General features: G+C 39.7%; 1 protein-coding gene across 5 annotated transcripts in view; it reads right to left on the bottom strand.

Annotated features, from left to right (window-relative positions):
- Window positions 1–7,989: 7,989 nt before the first annotated feature.
- PLCL2 (phospholipase C like 2) overlaps window positions 7,990–16,639 on the bottom strand; it is a 102,867-nt gene continuing 94,217 nt past the window's right edge. For all 5 annotated transcript variants that reach the window (XM_065051482.1, XM_065051479.1, XM_065051481.1 and 2 more), the window contains one exon: window positions 7,990–9,244. In XM_065051482.1, coding sequence (XP_064907554.1) covers window positions 9,065–9,244 — 180 coding nt within the window. In that variant the 3' untranslated portion in view covers window positions 7,990–9,064. The remainder of the gene's footprint in view (window positions 9,245–16,639) is intronic.

Here is a 16,639-nt window from a genome sequence, read left to right as displayed (position 1 = left end):
AATATATGTGCTTATCTGCATGTAGCTGTTGATTTTGGCTGGGAAGACTTAGAATGTGATAAAGTTCCATTTAGGGCCTGTCTTTCCCTAAACCATAATTAAGTACAAGGTATGAACATGCCACGTCACACTGAAGATGGATGTTCAGGAGAGCTCTCATGCCTTCTTTCACTATATCCCTATAGAATCACCATCTTTTTGATCCTGTTCTTTGCATTCCAAACATCACTTGCTTCTCTTCTACCGTGATTATTCAGAAATGATTACTCTTCCTTCCAGACTAATTAAAGATATGACAAGTCATTTGAGACATACTGGAAACTGAGAGTCCTCACTGACAGTGACAACAACAGCTCTGCAGGACATCAGTTTTTCAAGTGCCTTTCTCTGTGACCCTTGGCTCCCCACACTGCAGGGTTCCCTCACTCCTGTTTCAGAAGGGCTTTCACCGCTAGCCCCAGCCCCTTTTATTCTCACATCTTGCAGAACAGTCCTTCTTACAGTTGATAACACCAAGGCTGCTGGGTCCTGCAGTTCCATCAGCAGCTCATCAAAGCTGTAGGTCTTCATCTCTGTGACTCTTTCACCCTTGCCTCAAAATTGCTCTGTGGGGCGGTCTGAGCCCTGCTGCAGCCCCCCCCAGGTCAGCAGCAGTGGCAGGAGAGGACAGTAACTGTGATGGAAGCGGCAGGTTTGGAAGCTGCCAGCACCAGGAAACACAGGTGTGAGAAAAACACATTTCTGGGCTCCCTGGGAAGAGTCTGTCAGAGTATCACAAGTAAAGCCATGCTTGCTGCCTTCTTGGTGCCAGGGGTAAGCACCTTTGTGTTACACATAGCTGGTGGCAAACAGAAGAAACATCACAGGCCTAACCAAGAAAAATCGACTCAGATTTATTTATTTTTTTTCTGAGCATCATCATATGAGCTGACAAATACAATGAGGACTTTGAAAGCCAGCCTGGATGCCCCCAGCTGAGTGTCTTCCACTGCTGTTGTCCTCTGCCTTTCCAATTGGCTCTCCAGCTTTACATAGTGTTCATCAGCAGCTTTGCTAAGCTAAAGACATCTCTGGATGTCGGGTATTTCATGGATAGTTCACTACACCACTGGGAAATCCATTTAGATATATAACCATTCCAGTTTATAGTCGGGGCTTGTGGGACTCAACGCGACCACGTGGGTCTGAATAGCCCTTGAATCTGTGTCTGGTCCCTTCATAGTGTCAGCAATGCTGGGGGGGGAGGCCTGCTTTTAACATTCTTGTGGTACAATAATGGTAATTGTAAGTCATGTGCCCTAAATATATAACAGATATCTTTTAAAATTTACTCAAAAACACAGGAATTATCTTGTGGCTTCAAATGCATGATCTACTGTAGCAGCTTGTGTTGGCCATTTACCTGGACCAGTTGTTTCAGTAGATAGCTCAAAGTTCTCTCAAACATTATGAAACAGGTTATTTTACGCCTTGATGTATGGCATTTAATCATCCCTTGTTTAGTGCAACACATCGTAACTCTGACATTCTATATAAATTGCAAGGTATCCTTCTTGAGCTTGCTGAATAAGTCTGCCTCAATGAAATCCTGTGGCTGTGACTACTCGCCACTATAAAGAGAAAACATTTGCCTTTATGGATTTCTGTATTTTGCAGCCTTTTGTCTTATTAAAGGGTTCACGATTTACCTGCCTAATCAGTATTTGAAACAGTTCAGCAAAACTTAGAAACAGTCATATTTGAATATCAAATATAGCCACTCTTACGGTATTATAGGTATTATTACTTGCAGTGCAGATCACAAGATGATTTTAATCTTGCTCTTCTGATGAAAAGTCTATAACAGAATCTTAAACGTGAGGGTCTGATTTTCAGAGAAATTCAGCACTTGGGGGAATTGCATCAGTGTCATTTGCATTTTATATACTTAGGCAATTTGCAAATCTGCATTTGGAGTGTTGCTCATAACAGTGTTATTTACTAACTGTTTTACTAGTTTGTATCTGTACAAGAAAGTAAGTATGCAAAAAATAGAGCATGGCTTGGAAAATGGACTGGGGATGTCTTTTTCTGTTTCGATTATGAAAATAGTGGAATTGTTTGATTATAGGACATATAGTGATCCAGCCTCTTCTGTGCATTCCCACCAGCACAGGTGCATATTATCTTTTCAGGGTCCTACTCCTAGGATCATACTACTTTCAGTAATGTAGTTGCAGCAGACAAAGCTGCAACTACAAATGGCGCTCCTGATTAGCTTGAAACACACTGATCGTATCTGATCGTTGTTCTTGCAGTTTTCCTCTAGGCTTTGAGCTGTGGCAAAGATTTTATGTAGGTAGAAAATGCCATTTTTCTTTTGCCAAAATTCTTCTGGGGAGATGCTGTCAGAGTGCTCCATCACATGTGACGGACCATCACTTACAGAAACTTATCTCTAATACAAAATTGAGTTTTTATCTTAAATTGTCACGTCTGAGAAGCCTTGCCTGTGACACGGGGGAGGTGAAGGAGCTGGATTTAGTAGCTGATTCCTCTTCCGGGACTGAATATATCCTCTCATACCCAGTTTTGTGCTTAACCTTGTAACTGCGGCTGCTCTCCCTTCCTAAGAGGTCTCCTCAGCTAATACTGGCTCCACTTCGGTCTCCCCCAGTGTTAAGCTATACTCACATTACAGTGACCAGACTTCCAGTCCAAAATGATGTGTTGTCACAGTGCTGACACCACTGGTGCTCTTCATGCTCCCAGGCTCTTCCTGTTTGTAAACCATTAGCGGTTAAAATCATGTTGGAAAGAATGCTGGAAAAATACACACTTAGCAAATAAGTATAACACTCTCCAAGGGAATAAACCTTGAACACTGATCGTGAAACAAGGCTCAGAAAAAAATGTATGGTTCTGTAAAACTGTATGCAAATAAATGTAAGCACAAAATACTGCACCCTTGAGAAGCATGTTCAGGAAATAATATTTCCAGCCCTGCTTGCTGACTGCTCCCTGTCACAGGCATGAGGGTCTCTGAAATGGAGGGACAGTCACTTCTCTCCTGGGTAGCTCCCTACCCACTTCCACAATCACAGAATCATAGAATAGTTTGGGTTGGAAGGGGCCTTCAAAGGTCATCTAGTCCAACCCCCCTGCAATGAGCAGGGACATCTTCAACTAGATCAGGTTCCTCAGAGCCCCGTCCAGCCTGGCCTGGAATGTCTCCAGGGATGGGGCAGCTACCACCTCTCTGGGCAACCTGGGCCAGTGTTTCACCACCCTCATAGCAAAAAATTGCTTCTTCATGTCTAGCCTGAATGTCCCCTCCTTTAGTTTAAAACCATTGCCCCTTGTTCTATCACAATAGGACCTGCTAAAAAGTATGTCTCTAATTACAGATTCCTGGTTTAACAGGTGATCCTTATTTCTCCATCCAAAGAAATTCTGTCTTTCCTTCAGTAATCCTGGCACAAGTAGCAGCACATTATAGAAAAAGTTATTTGAAGATATTGTTACGTAATCAGGCTTGAGAAATGTAATCATTATTTGGTTAGGGCTGTATCAAAATCACAGTTCTGGCATTCGGGACAGAGGCAGATCTGGAGCTGAACCCTATGGCTTTTTCTGAGATTTCTGGGAGGGTATTTTTTTTATTAATAAAACAATGTCTGAAATAAAAAGTACAGCATAAAGCCCATATTATAAGAATGTAACAAAATTTTTTCATGCTCTTACTAGACAGAAAAAATATTGAACTCCCCAGGTCTTGGGACCCCATGCAGACATTCTTATTTGTAATCAACTGATAGGATTTGTATTTCAAAACCAATCAGCACATCTGAGTATGTCTGCTAAGTACATGCCACTGAAAAACTATGTAGGGATCAGTGCACACTGGAAAACAGAATCTAGTGAAACTTAAAGTACGTGGCATTTAAACACAAAAAGCGCTGCCTTCTCACAATGTACTATTTATGTCAGTTTATGTCACTCCTAGCTGCCTTCTGTGGGAGTTATTTTTTTTCTGCGATGACATAGTGTGTTTCTTCTGCTATTTCAGAAAGTGGTAGGTGTCATTTCCTCCAATTTATCGATGCAGGAAGTTGAGGGCTGAAGAACAAAGCTCAGGCCTTTGAGTTCCTGCGCTGTTTCCTGGCCCTGCCACTTTCCTTCTCCCAGACGGTCACCACCGCACAGGTCAGCGCTGCACCCAGCGAGAAGATCCTCTGCTGGTCCACATTTATCTCCATGGGAAACAGACAACTAATAAAACATCTCAGAAGGCTCTTGTATGGACTGCAGGTGGCTTAGCAAGATTGGGTTGCCCTTCACAAAGCAGGAGATGTTCACAACAGCCAAATCTCTGTTTTTAACCGAAAATCCAACTCAATTGACTACGATGGATGCTCCACCTAAGCCTCTGAGGGCTTGTTGTTTCTCTTGTACTGAAGTCCTGTTTCTAATCTTTCTGCTACCCTGTCTTTTCACAGCCACCCAGAGAACAGAAGTGATGAGTCAGAAAGGGAAGTTTAATAGTGTCCAGAAACAGAAATAACCAGAAAACCTCAAGAGTTTTACTGCCTTTTTCTGAAAACAAGTTGTAATGAACAAAGAGCATCACATGGTTTAGTATTGAATATTATCAAACTGGCCTGTCCCACAGCTGCTTTCAAAATACGGAGAGCAGAAGGAATCGGGGGGTGGTAAGAACTGTGGAGATGTTTTTTTTAATGCTTACAGGAGTTCAAAAGACTGGAGGTCATTATAAAATACATGCAGATCTATTAATTTTTAAACTGAGTTATTAAATATTCCATTTAGAAAGCTTCATTGGTCACAATGAGTAGGTGTGAATAGAAAAAGAAAAAAAAGCGGTGAAGTTCTACACCCATTACAGTCAAAAGTGGCAAACTGGCGACTTCCCCAGTTTCAGAATTTTGCTTATGGTATTAAAACCCCATGGGCGAGTCATCCTCCGGCAGCAGCTCTCCAACTGTTAGCTCTATGGGGATAAAATAATTTCACAGTGAAATAAATGTCATTGCATGTACATACTGCACCATAAAAATGGCTGCATGGTGGCCTTTTTGCAAATATTACTCTTTACATTCATTTTGAACCTTTGGCTCACACAAGTGTAAACCTAGGTAGGCTAAGGCTTAATGAAAGACGATGATACTGAATACACGACATTCAGGAGTTTCCTTGATCTGTGCAGTAAACAATGCACACAGCAAGAAGAAATCAGTGTTAGCAATAAAATAACATTCATGCAGTAGAAAACTAGGAAATCATACACTGCAAGAGTGGAGGATTCAGTCCTTTCAGATTAGTTCATTTGATTAGTAGACCAGAGTTATAATCTTTAGTCATCTTGGAACTCACTTCCATTTTTCATGCTGGCAACTCTGAATCATCTCTCTGCTGCTTCAACTTCAAAACAGGAAAAAGTGAATACAGTAACCAGGCATGGAGTCTTATAAAATGTTCCTGTGCTGTACAAAGGAGCAGAAAAAAGGCTTGAGTCACAGAGCACCCCACCGTGCTGCAGGAGCAAGCTTGTGAAATTGTGTGGGGCACCAATCTAGTACTCCTTGCTGCAGTAACCTGAGAATATGAAGGTACCTGAGAAAAAAGGGAAATTTTGCAACACTGCATGTAAATCGTGATCCCACTGACTGGAGTAGAAGGCTACCGCCAACAGCAGAAGGACCAGAGTTTCGCCCCCAGCTCTGTTTCGAAGGCTTTTGCTGTTTTATAGTGGCATCAACGGGCTCAGCAGTGCCCCTGGCTAAGTGCTGCTGTGGGAATTCCTGGAGAACAGAGTTGTCTTCTGTAGCTGGCTGGTGAGGTCAGAGGATGAAGGACATGGTCCTGGGCTCTGTAATTAACTATTCAATGGCTACATACCACACCAAGCACAACCGGTAAGGTGGAGAGTTTAGGCAGGAAGAACGCAGATGAGGCTTAAAGAGATGCTCCTTTTTCTAGCAGTCACTGTTCAGCCTTTTTCTTGCATTCAAAAAGTGAATTCACTATTAGCATCCTCATGGTTAATCTGTGTGTGAACTTTTCCTTTCCCAATTAGTATTTTATTTTAAATTTAGCAATATGTTCACTCAGATCTCCATACACACCCATACTCACTCACTAATTACTGGAGCCAAACAAAAGCCAAAAAGGCAGTCAGATAAACAGTCACTTGTGTTTTGGCTCCATCTTTCATAGTTCAAAACTATGTAAACAGTTCCACTGTATTACGGCACATTTAACAAAATAAAGGCAAAAAAAAGTGTAAAGTCAACCTGTGATTAATTTTATCTGGAATACTTCCCAGCTCTTGGGTGCTTCTTCTTCTGTCTAATCTAAACTGAACACTGTAAAAAGGACTAGAACACAAAGAACGCTTTAAGAACGTGCAACTGAGAAAAATACGCTAATAAAGTTGGTTTTGAAATTATCATCACTGGGTTAACAATAGAGCCTGATACTTTGCTTGCAGGTGTTTATCCTGCATTCTTTTAACATGCAACATGTAAACTCCCTAAAGGATTTTTAGCTACACATCATCCTTCAAAACAGCTGCTTGACTGAGTTCATTTTAAGGCTTTATGGTACATACAGATCTGGGTTGAGTATGAATAATGCACAACAGTGACCTCCATTTTAAGGAATCAGCACTATACTTGTATCCAAACATATTTAAATGGTCACTTAGCTAAATGCATGTATTTTAACTTTTTTTTTTTTTTTTTAAGCAGATACTATGCAAGGATATTACTCCAAAAAAATGTATTCTCTTCCTTTCTAACAAGAAAGAACAGAATCAGAGTAAGCTGTTATATATGTTGTAGAGTTGAACATATAAAATCTGATGGCTCTAGCTTATGTGATACTCATCCTTCACTTACTTTTCCTTTTTCCTTAAAATGAGGAAAAAAACCCCACCAAACTATGTTTAATCCTTTCAATGCTTCCTCATCTCCTTCCAGGTTGTAATGTGCTAAACAGAAATATACAAATGCTAAGAATAACCTGCCTGGAGAGACTCCACAGTAATGCTTCATGTGTAATATAAATGACATCATTCAGCAAATGCCATGCAGACAGGGGTGGGCCAGGACCACTAATGGAGCTTTCCCAGCTTTTAGGCCTCTTTGAAGCGTCATGCTAACCATACCGACGTTTTCCCACAGGCTACGCCCTTCAATTAGGACTAAAAGTCAATAGTAAAATTCCAACAGTCTAGGTTTAGGATTTTCTGATAAAGTGAAACTAACCTTATATATTTACAGCTTGGCTGAATCTTGATCTAACACAGTTATTTTGCAATAGATAAATCAGATTTAGATCTGATAGATTTGGCCCTGTAAGACTTCATACTGGCTTGGAGCATAGTTAGCAACGGTGAATTTCATGTTGCTTCCCATCGACTTCAGGCACAATTGGAAGGCTTCCAGCTGACAACACAGAGAAGGACTATTTAAAAAGCGATGTTTGCAGGTGTTTACAACAGGTTAAATGTTTCATTTTGTACAACACGGAATATAACTCGCTCCTGGTAGGATCATAACATTGAGGTATACAATCTGTCACTAGACACTGAAATTGCTTAGCACCTTCTAAAACTGCTTCTAACCCATGCAGCTTGACATTTAAAAGTGCAGTCTCTAGATGTGACATTTACTATACAAATTGTTTTCATCTTCCCTGTCCCTTTTAATTTTATAATGACTAGAAAATAAATTTAAGTTCCTAATAATTCAAATTATGTGTAAGTATACCAATGTTCTTGGTCAGCGCTCCATTGACTTTTACAGGACGTTATATATATATGTTAATGTTCACGGCAATCTGAATGCAGAAACAGCATCTTGAATTGGTTGAAAAAAATGTAGAACGCGTGTCTTGAAGACCTCCGATTAAAACAATGTTCTTCAACAGACATCACCGTCTTTCCCTTTTTCCCCACAACTGAACAAAATCTGCAGTTTGTAGGGCTTTGCTTGTTTTTCTTCAAATTTATTAGCTTCTGTAATGATATAGTCCATTTTATTGTTAAATCAGAAACAGTAAGAGAACACTCTAGGTTGGTATAGTCATTTTACAATGAGCATATCAGCTACAATACCTTTACCTAATGTTGTCAGAAAACCAAAACAGAACCAGAACAACAATTTTTTCTTTTGACAAACCTGCTTATTGAGATATCATCTATTCGGTAAGGAAGAAAATACTTGAAAAATAAAAAAGTTAAAATTTAGTTAAAAGCTTTACTGTCTGGGAGCAATCTCATAAAACTCTTTAATATGAGCACTTCACTTCACAAAATGAAAAACTATTTACAACATTTTGCTTGCAGTTTGGTCACATTATCTACACACATTTGCAGAAGATCTTAGGCAAAATAGGTATGTATCTTCTTCTGACATAGGCTATCAGATTGATTGCACGTTCCTTTTACATAATGGCTCTCCTATAGTGCACTGAAGTCAGTGATCACTGTCTAATTACATTCTCATTTTAATTTATGGCTCAACAATAAAATCAATACCACTTCAAACCCAAATATCTGAGCGGCTGAATTACATATAGTGTGGAACACATGGATTCTACTTTTCTGGACCTGATTTTCAAAAGAATAATTCCCCTCACCAGCACAATTAACAAATTGTGCAAAGAAATAAAGAACCTGTGCATCCAATTTGTTTGAAAATCAAGGCATCTTGTTAAATTCTGTCAGCTGACTTCCCCTCTAGTTACAGCTCACTCAACAAACGTCCATTTCCCTATGGCACTATAATGAACTTTTCAGCACACTATTACTGAATTACAGTATCTTTTACATATATACTATATTTTGGCCAATAATGTAATTTCCATGTTACACAATATCATTGCCTTCACAAGCAGAGTTGCTACATACATTCACAGTTTCAACAGATTGCAATTAGCTTCTCCAGTTGTGCTTTAAAAATTCCAAATATTTTCCAACAGTAAGTGCAAAGCAAAAGTCCTATGCAGCTACAATTGGTCACAGAGTTATAAACTCCATAATTACGAGAAGAGCATTCTCTCATTCTCCATTTTCATCACCTGCTTTTTCAGGTATCACTTCCAGACTTCGACGGGGCTTTGAGATTTCTGCATTTTCAGTGCCTGGCTTATTGAGTCCACACGTAAGAGTGGCATAATGGATTTGTTTCAGATTCTCCAGTGCTTCATTTTTAGCATATTTGAGCAGATCAGCTTGTCCCTGTAAGAAAAAAATGCAATCAGTATACACAATAGATAACAAGACTATCCTTTTCCCCCTTCTGTTTGTTTCAGATTAATGGTACAGTCGTCCTGCTCAAAAAAAGAAGAAAATGAACAAACAAACAAAACTCAAAAAAAAATCCAAAACAAACCAAAGTCAACCAACAAAACTAAGAAATGGATTATTTGAAGTTAGTAAGAACCAAGCTCTTTGCTTTCTCTGGAGCCAACTGGTTGCATAAACAAAGGGAAAGGGATAATTTCTACCTAACAGCTTTCAGGAAAAGTAATCTATGCTGTATTTTTATTCCAAGACTATAAGAGTTTCTGCATAGACAAAATGGCAAAGGCTGATTTTAATACTTCAGGAAGCCATTAAACTATTCCAGGTTTTTTGTTCTTTGAGATTTTTTTTATCCTAGCAACTTGTTTCATTCAATAGTAGCACGGTAAAGGATCAAAGTCTGTCAAAGAATGATACACAAAAACACAGGTTGGCAAGCAACATGTAAAAATGACAGCGATGACAAAAACTTCACAGGATTGTTTGCAGTTCAGCGCTGTCACTGTCCCTCTTTACTTGCACTTATTCTTCACAGTAATTAAGGTTTAAGTAAAGCTGTAAGTGAAACTGTCCCAGACTTGGGTGATTTGGCTCTGTCCTGCAGTATTAGCTACTCCATCTCTCTGTATTGATTAAAGGCCTCTCAATAGCAGACTGGGCTGCCTTTCCTGTTACCTGCCCTGCCCATGTGCAGGCAGTGAGCAAAGCTGCAGCACGTGGTGAGCACGTGTGTCTTTCTGGTTCACCCAGCAAAGTTCACAAACGTGCAGAAAGTCTGCAAGGGCCAGAGGGACCACGCTGTGCCTGCACTCCTGAGGGAGAACTGCCCTGCAGCTTACAGAAAAGCAAAAGCTTCATTTCCAATGGAGGGGAGGGGAAAGCACACACACACGCAGACCAACCAACCAACCAACCCCACGTACTGAAGTGCCTTGAGACTGTCAGTTCCTATAACGTCTAATAAGGTATGAGCACTGACTGCACCCTTTCCTGTAACTGGGGTATTCATGTCTGGCCTGTGTAAATTCTGGTTCCTGACAGACACTTCTCTTCAAGAGATGCTGACGTCTCTTCTAGAGGCATAACAGCCACGTTGCCTCTCCTCCCCAAATAAGACTGAAATCCAACTTTACTTTTTGATTTAGAAAAGAAAGGAGGAGAGGTAGAATGGCAGTCAGACAAAAGCTTGTGCACTCACGGTGTGATACTTCAGCCTTACTTCTTCAGCAACTCAGAACCTAAACAGTAGCCTATGAAGTAAGTGGAATTATGCATTTGAGGCACACAAATCAAAAGCAAATATTGCTTTCTTCAAAGAAATAATGCCCCTTCTCCCCTTATCCTAGACTATAACAGTCAATGTCTTTTTTTCTCACAACCAGAGAGGAAAAAATCCAGAAGTTCACCAATCACAGCACAAGCTTCAGTAATATTCTCTTCTAAAGAAAACCGTGAGTACTTCTTTTTTTTAATCACATATTTTTTTCAAACTGACAAACAACTAAAAGCTAATTTAAAACACTACAGCAGACTAAATGAGTCATATCTGGAGTGCATCTGTTTCTAGACCAAGTTCCATTTTACATGGATTAGTAGAATATAGTCCTGGAACTTTAATCAAGTAAGTTGTTTATTATAGGCAGAGCTGCTAGCAACAGTCTATTAATAAGGTTGCCCAAAACTTCTCATTTAACACCCCCCCCTGCTTTCAGTTGCTTATATGCTTGCCAAACCTTAACTACTCAAGCTGATACTTTCTATGCAGGATTTTTGCCTTTGGCAGATTTTATTATTATTACTGTTTAATATTATTATTTAATCTCATCCATATGGTTCATTCAGTTCTGAAAATAAAGACGGGAAAATGCTGTAAGAATTTTTTTAACAACCTTCCACTCTTCCCTCCCCACTCCCACTTGGGGTAGGGACTTGTAATTCAAATGACTTCAGGGCCTCAGAGTAGTGGATCCAAGTTATGAGTTTTTAATAAACAAAAATCAGATTTTGAACGTGGTTAGTGAAATCACTCAGGATTTAATTCTCAATCATTCTTCACTTCTTGACAGCTTCAGCATGGGGCAAGACAATGCATTTTCCATTCCCATGCAATAATGAATATGTGTTAGAAGAAAAGGTTGGGTTTTTCCTGTAAGGCTTCTCCAAGTTGTACTACCACCGCAATTTAGTTGCCAACGCAGGGAGTCCAAAGTTAGACTGGAGGAGGGGAAGGAAGAGCCTGGGACAGAGACTCTGGTGAGGAGGCAGATGGAGAGAAGGAGAGGGCAAGAGTGATCTCTGGGACTGACCTGGCAAGAGGTCCGTGACTGCAGAAAGGGAAGCTGCACTGTACTACATGAAGTAGAGACTAGATGTCACCGAAAGAGGACGTTGAAATAATGGAAAAGGAACACAGTGCGACGATGAATTTGGATCACATAAGTGAGCAGGGAAAGGGAAAGACTGAGGCAGCATTTGGGATTTGAATACAGAAGGAAAGCAGATCGACAAAATCCACCATGTTGAAAGAAGCCTGAAAATAACAGACAAGTAGAAGGACTAACAACTCAAAAGGAGTGAGAGAGCTTGGTGATGAGACTAAAAACTTTTGAGAGAGAAAAACAAGCAAAAATGCAAAGCAGGGAGAAGACTGCAGACTACAATGAAATCAGGTAAGGTGATGAGAAAGCTAAAATTAAGACTCATCAGGAAGGATCACTAAAAGAGGCGAATAGGGGGCAGTATGAACTGCAAAGCAATGGGACAAAACTAACAGAAGAGAAAATTAGGCAGCAAGGAGGAACAGAATACTGGATGGCGGAGAGAGGGTAAGGAGGGGTTAGCTGGAATGGCTGGATTTTCAGCAGGGAACTGATCAGGGAAGATTAACTTTGTAGACAAGAGAGGTTCTTAGATAAGGGGCTGGCTTACTGCAGACAATAGGAGTTAAGACTAAACACATTTGGCCAAGCGGGACCAAGTTTAGACCAGCATGAAACAGAAAAATGAATCTATGTACATCAGACACTTCTCCAACACTTAGAATGAAACAATTGATTTCTGAATGCCACTGAACTCAGAGAAGTGTTTGTGAAATCAACTGTGTTGTCATTATCTGCTGGCATGTCATGTTTGCAAAGGAAAAAAAAGAGCCAACCACTGCTCCACTGCTACCAGATATGGCACAAGCTCAAGTGAGAGAGGTCTGTGCAACTGATGTAAAGAGCCTTGCTCTGTTGATGGACCATCATGAAGCCATATGCTGGAGAAAATAAGCAGTATGCCTCTTAAAAATTCAAGTTTTAGTCACAGTGAATGCTGTTGAACAGGAACACAAAGCATCTGAAAGGCAGAAAAGTAAAACAGTCATCCAAATCTGAAAAAATTGTCCCCACACACTCAGTTAAAAGAACTCAAATTCCTTCCTTCTAGTTACATATCAAATGTCTCTTGTCTAAGGGCTCTCAAGATTCAGTTGCAATTCTTTATATTCTATGCATTCTGTAGCTGCACAAGATCCTGTGCCATTGATTTAATAAGTAAATTAATAGTACAGCCAGCTGACTACAAGCTGAAACACAAGAACCTCTTGCATCTATGGGGTACTGGGAGGCCTTTCACCTTCTTAACAGCACCAAAGGGCCATACACTACATGCTCTTAAAATGCATATTGTAAAGCAAATACAAGAAACCTATACCTATGAATGGCTCAAACCCTAGTCAAGCAGAATTAGCATAAGGAAGTAAAGAAAAATTTACACTCAAAGATACAAAGCTGGTCCACAGAGACAACTCAATGCTGGAATCTGGAGCAGTTGCAGAACCAAACCCAGATGATGTTTCTCACTATACGGCAGGGCTGGCTCTGTCAGCCTTTCACCGCAGGTAACTGGGAATGAATTCAGTACTTTAGTGTTGTCTGGCAAACACACCACAAAACTCAAATTTACTCCCAGGACTGTGGATAAAAGGCATTTTGTGGTAATTCCCATCTAGGAACAGGACCCGTACAGGCCTTGCAGAGCACTGGGAGAGCACTGTCCCCATGGCAGCAGACGGCAATCCCTGCTCCCTCCACCGTGCTCAAAATCCACTAACAGAACTGAGCACTATGGAACTTTAATATCTATTTCACATAATGATGTTGACAAGCTTCAGAAAATTAATCAAGCATCAAGCTGCTTTGTAGGCAGACATGAAAAAGACCTTAAATAACAACCAAGAACAAAACTGAAATCCATTCATAAGCTTTCAATAAACAACAACAATGAAGGATGTGAATTAATGTGGAAGCCAAATTCAATACCCTTCGTACCTCTCTGACCCAATACGCCTGAGCAAACTACTCTGGGTTTGTTTGTTTGTTTGGGGAGGGGGGGTGGTGGTGGTTTTTTAATCAACATTAACACTTGTTAATGTTAATCTGACACTTGTGGCTAAAAGGCAGTGTTTCCACTGAAAGGTAGCTCCTGAAATGTAATTAAAAGCAAAACCAAAATGGTTCCTATCAGTTCTCGTACATACAAAATGACATATAATTTCAGGGTCAACTAGAATGTCTCAGCACAGCTGCCTTTATAATTTGGTATGTATTCACTCATGATTTTTGGTTAACAGGTTCTTCAGTGAGTGTGTGAACATGAAAGTAAAACTGTAGAGATGACATTTGAAATAACTGCACGAGCAGTCTTCCCCCCCCAAAAATCCCAAGAAACTCTTATCAGTAATGACTGGGCTTTAGCTCGGGTTCTGGTACCCAAAGCTTTTATCAGGAAATGTAAGAAGCCAGCATCCTTTTCTCAAAGTGTTTCCCTAAATGGTGGCTGGTAAGTACAACAGGACATACTGCAGTGTTCCATGCCCACCTGATGTGCTCTGATTGCATTTACAAAATCAGAACATAAAGGACTTGACTTCTAAACATGGGTTTAATTAGGAGCCAAAGTCCCATCAAACCAGCAACATCAAGAGACCAGTAGTTTTAGACAGTGAAATGGAACTGGAATGTGGAGGTTTCCTGAGTGCCTACAGGAATAGGCGGCAGCTATGAGAGGCTTAACAAATGCCCCACGGTGACAACAGTGAGCCTGAATCCACTTGTAGATTTATTCCACAAAATTCAGATTAATATATAGATTGAAGAAGTTGCACCCCTATAAGTGCATAGAGTGTTCCATTTTTAAATGCATTTATAAAAAATAATCTAGGTGCAGAACCCATGTCATTACAGAGACAACAGATGCCATGAACTGCATGCCTTGGGATTTCTTTCAAGTCAAGTTAATTGATGTTGTCTAACACGACATCTAAAAACTCAGAGCCAACAAGAAGAATCTAACAAATGCTGGAGTTAGGAATCCCACCTTCATTCTGAGGACTTACACTGAATTCTCTGTAAGTGTTTAGAACAGGTCTTTGTTGCTGAGACTCATCTAAAGACGCTGTTATGCAATTCCTATGGGTATCTCAAATTCCGAGCCTATGTAAGTTTTTTTCAAAGTTTTGCTTGTCTGCAACAGCACTTACACTGATTTTATTTCTTCAACTGTGTACTCCTGGCAGGAAGTGTGATTATCCATGCTTAGAAAATAAGAGTGCCATCAGTCTGAGTAATAGTAAATAAATTACTCGCAAATGATCTTGCAAACTGCCTACTTGAAACAGAGCAATATTCTAACACTCTACAATCTCTAAATCTCTCAGGCAACAAAGTTTACTAAAACAGACTAAATTTACTCTAAGTGATGCCCTGAAGTTAAACAAATATCTCTGTGTGCATATATGGGATGCATAAGAATGGGAATGTGTGCATATACACACTCAGAAATTGAACAGAGATACTTAAGATGAATTCAAACATACTATACCAATAATAAATTTGGCCACATGCCTTCAAATTAGGAAAAATAAAATCATTGAAAACAGTAACTGTAACATGCACACACATGTATAGATATTTAATAGCTACGTCAGATGTACTAAACAAAGAGTTCCCCTACAATTAAGCTGTCGATTTTGTTATTTTATCAAACTTTCCATTGCATCAACTGTAGTCAAAATGTCCCAACTGAAAAAAAAAAGATCAATATGCATCTTGAGGGTAAAATGCCACTTAATCAGTTCGGAAAAAACATCAGCCACACTATGAGCATTCTGTGATTCCTCTGTGAGGGAGCTGAGGATGTTGCTTGTGCAGAATTATTTAGTAATGCTGTCCGGAGCCACACAGCAATTCCTAAATTGTAGACAAGAGACCGTGTAAAATACTGTTCCTAATTACAGAAAGCATGAAAAGTTAAATATATCTAAGCATGGCACTGCCTTTGGTGTGTTGGTTGTTCAAGCGTCTTGCTTATTGAACAGCAAAATTTGGGGACACTGAATAGGCAGGGGTTTATTTTTGTGGTATTTAAGAGGGAAGTTAATTTCACATAGGCAGGGAATTCAATAGAAAAAAGAAATTCTTAAAGCGGGCCAGATTGTCACTTTCCTGATCAATTCTTACTCTAAAATTGTGGGTTTTTACCTTCCATGCCTGTCCTCACATACTTTTTAGAGAACTGGAAAGACAGAAATGGAAAAACATTACATTAGATTGAAATTATAACTCTAGGTCTTTTTCTACAGACAGGAAGAGTAATGTCTTAGAACCTGATAAACTTTTTCTATTTTATTATGTAAGGCAAGACAAGTTATAGTTACAGCCTATAGATAAGAGTCTGCAGTTAAAAAACACAATGTGTTTTATTTCAAACAATTCACAACCTCTAACTTCAGTACATCTAAATGTGAATAACAATACTTAATAGATGTCTATGTGAACAGTAATATTTGTAAATCACTTTTAAGATCTACCAACACATAAGAATTTTCTCTAATAACACCTCTTGTTAAAGTTTAAGCAACAGGCTGATTAGACATCTCATCAATTTTTTGGATAAAGTATCAAGTACGGGACTAATTGTACCTCCTACAGAAAGAACCTTAATCAGCAAGTAGGAAAAAACCCAAGTCAATGTTGAAGAGATTTTCTCAATAATCTCTTCAAAAGGAAGGCCTTCTTACTTCATAATTATGTTAATCCCAAGGATATGCATAAAAGCCCTTCAGTGCTTTGAAGAGCCAGATCTGCCGTGCGCGTTCTCCAGTTCCTGGCCTACACAGAAATCACAACTTCACATTCCAGTTGCTCATCAGCTGCAAACCTCCCCCTCCCACAACCCTTGTGTTCTAGGTGCCAATCAGAGATGAAGCAGAGAGACGGCTGTTCCAGCCAGCATTACAATAGCTATGCTTATCCAGGCTGATATCTGATACCTTTGACAGAAAAG

This window comes from Columba livia, chromosome 2, assembly GCF_036013475.1.
Source record: "Columba livia isolate bColLiv1 breed racing homer chromosome 2, bColLiv1.pat.W.v2, whole genome shotgun sequence".
Taxonomy (NCBI): domain Eukaryota; kingdom Metazoa; phylum Chordata; class Aves; order Columbiformes; family Columbidae; genus Columba; species Columba livia.
This window is presented reverse-complemented; position numbering and strand designations above follow the sequence as displayed.